Source organism: Entamoeba invadens (assembly GCF_000330505.1).
Source record: "Entamoeba invadens IP1 unplaced genomic scaffold scaff_1105074725061, whole genome shotgun sequence".
NCBI lineage: Eukaryota > Evosea > Mastigamoebida > Endamoebidae > Entamoeba > Entamoeba invadens.
Window position 1 is genome coordinate 1 of NW_004440089.1, and position 2,338 is coordinate 2,338.

Consider the following 2,338-nt stretch of genomic DNA (forward strand, 5'->3'; position numbering starts at 1 on the left):
CTCATAACATATTCATATGTACTTAAAATAAAACAAAAGAAAGTTTCGCTAAACGTCTGCACCTTCTTGATGAGTCGTTCAAACATCGAGATGTATAAATTATGTGACACTTTAGTTGCCAACAAAATTAAATTGAAATTTGACCTTAGCAGTGATTCTGAGTTGATAAAGGTCGATTCCGAAACAAGGGATTTGATTTGTATCGGAAACACTTCAAAAACAACATGAAGGTACAATTTAGTGTTTTAGAGGGATGTGATTGTTACAAAATTCGGACGGTGCCTTCACTTGTTACTTTAAAGCATGGAGAAGTGTGTGAATTTGAGATATTTATCAACCCATTATGTTCGTGTGACATAAAAGATGATATTATGGTCATTGGATTGGAATTAAAAACAGGTACACAATATAATGAACGAGTCAAAATTGAAACAAAGACTGAAAACACCACAAAATTGAATTATAATGAACTTGAGGAAACAAAGAAAATAGGCGAAGGTTCATTTGGGATTGTGTATAAAGGTAATTACAGAGGAAATGTCGTCGCAATTAAACGAATGAAAGAGAGTACTAGTGATGAAAAAGGGAAGATGGTGGAGTTTGAAAATGAAGTTTCAATGCTGGACAAATTCCGAAGTGAGTATATCGTACACTTTTATGGGGCCGTATTCATTCCGAATAAAGTGTGTTTAGTCACTGAATTTGCTCAATTTGGAAGTATGCAAGACTTAATGAAACACAAAACAAACGAAGAAGTCGATGTCAAAATGCGAATAAAAATAATGATAGATGCGGCACAGGGGATATATTACTTACATGAAAATAACATATTACATCGAGATATAAAACCGGATAACATCCTTGTTATTTCACTTGATTTGAACAACAAAGTCAATGGAAAATTGACTGATTTTGGATCAAGTCGAAATATTAATCTACTGATGACGAACATGACATTCACTAAGGGTATTGGAACACCGACTTACATGGCTCCTGAAATTTTGATGAAAGAAAAATACAAGAAAAATGCTGATGTATTTTCATTTGCAATTACCATGTTTGAGTGTTTTGGATGGTGCGAAGCTTACACAAAAGATTTGTTCAAATTCCCATGGAAAATAGCCGAATATGTCATCGCTGGAAATCGACCAATACAAAACAAAAATATTAAGGACAATCAGTATGAATTGATTTGTGAGTGTTGGAAACAAAATCCTATTGAAAGGATAACAATTGAAACAATAATTCAAAAACTTGAAACATTGAAAGATAATTAATTTATTATTTTGAATTATATTTATTTGACCCTTTCTATACAAGCCCTAATCTTTTTGCTTTCGCAACAAAGATTGTGAAAGCAAAATGCTCGAAACTTACAACCGCGACTACAGCGATCGGATGAGCGAGTATTATGAGACACACATTGAGCCGTCCTATCCACTCCATGACGGCACGCTCAAGTACGTTATCAAGGTCCGGCTTCTCGAGACCTACACAAGCGAAACAACGAGGACACACATTCTTCCTCTTCGCGTAATCGAAGACAGAAAAACCCAGCTCTTCACCGAATGCATCTTCAACCCAGCACACAAGCTCATCAAAGTTTTCAGCGGCGACTTTGACCTACAGAGGCACAGGCCTGTGACAGCTCACGTGATGCGCGTCTTCGACGATATCACATTCGGGAAGCAGAGAGATAAGCTCATGAAAGGCCTGATGAACACGGTGTTGGGATACAATAATCTGTATAATAATATTCCAATAAATAATATTCCAAATATTTTTTTCCACAAGCTTCTAATATATGTATATATTTGTTATTAAATCTTTAATAAAAATTATTTCATTCATTGTTGTTTAAAATTAAAGTTAAATTTTAATGTAAATTTTGATTCAAATTATTTGTTCGGGCTTTTAATTCCTTTTTTTATAATTATATGTGATAACATTTGAATTTTTTATAACTAGACTCGGCAAACAATTATTATTGGCCAGAATATTATTTTTAAAAGACGATATTAAACACAAAATGGATAATATATGTCTAAAATGCAGAAACATATATAAATTGCACGTTTTTAATTTTAATCTATATATATATATATTTAATTAAATTATTAAAACAAAGACTTCAATTTATTATTTTGGTATTCTTTTGCACTTCCTTTTTTTCCCATCACCTACAAAACTTCTTTTCGAAGGAGGTATATATTTAGTTTGTTTCGTTTCGTTTTGGTTATCATCACAAATAGGTTTATGTATAATTTCAAATTTTTGTTTTTCCGTTTCAGTATTTGTTTCTTGTATTCTAATACCAATTTAGATGGTACCGAGCTCG

General features: G+C 32.5%; 2 protein-coding genes across 2 annotated transcripts; both read left to right on the forward strand.

Moving 5' to 3' along the window:
* Positions 1-224: 224 nt before the first annotated feature.
* Positions 225-1,277, forward strand: EIN_391770 (serine/threonine protein kinase HT1, putative; the record flags this gene model as incomplete). Its single annotated transcript, XM_004253522.1, has 1 exon — positions 225-1,277. The coding sequence occupies one exon, from the start codon at positions 225-227 to the stop codon at positions 1,275-1,277; it is 1,053 nt and encodes a 350-aa protein (XP_004253570.1).
* Positions 1,278-1,362: 85 nt separating this feature from the next.
* On the forward strand, positions 1,363-1,824 carry EIN_391780 (hypothetical protein; the record flags this gene model as incomplete). The annotated part of the gene is made up of 1 exon (XM_004253523.1): positions 1,363-1,824. One exon carries the CDS (start codon positions 1,363-1,365, stop codon positions 1,822-1,824), a length of 462 nt encoding a protein of 153 aa, XP_004253571.1.
* Between the last annotated feature and the right edge of the window lie 514 nt (positions 1,825-2,338).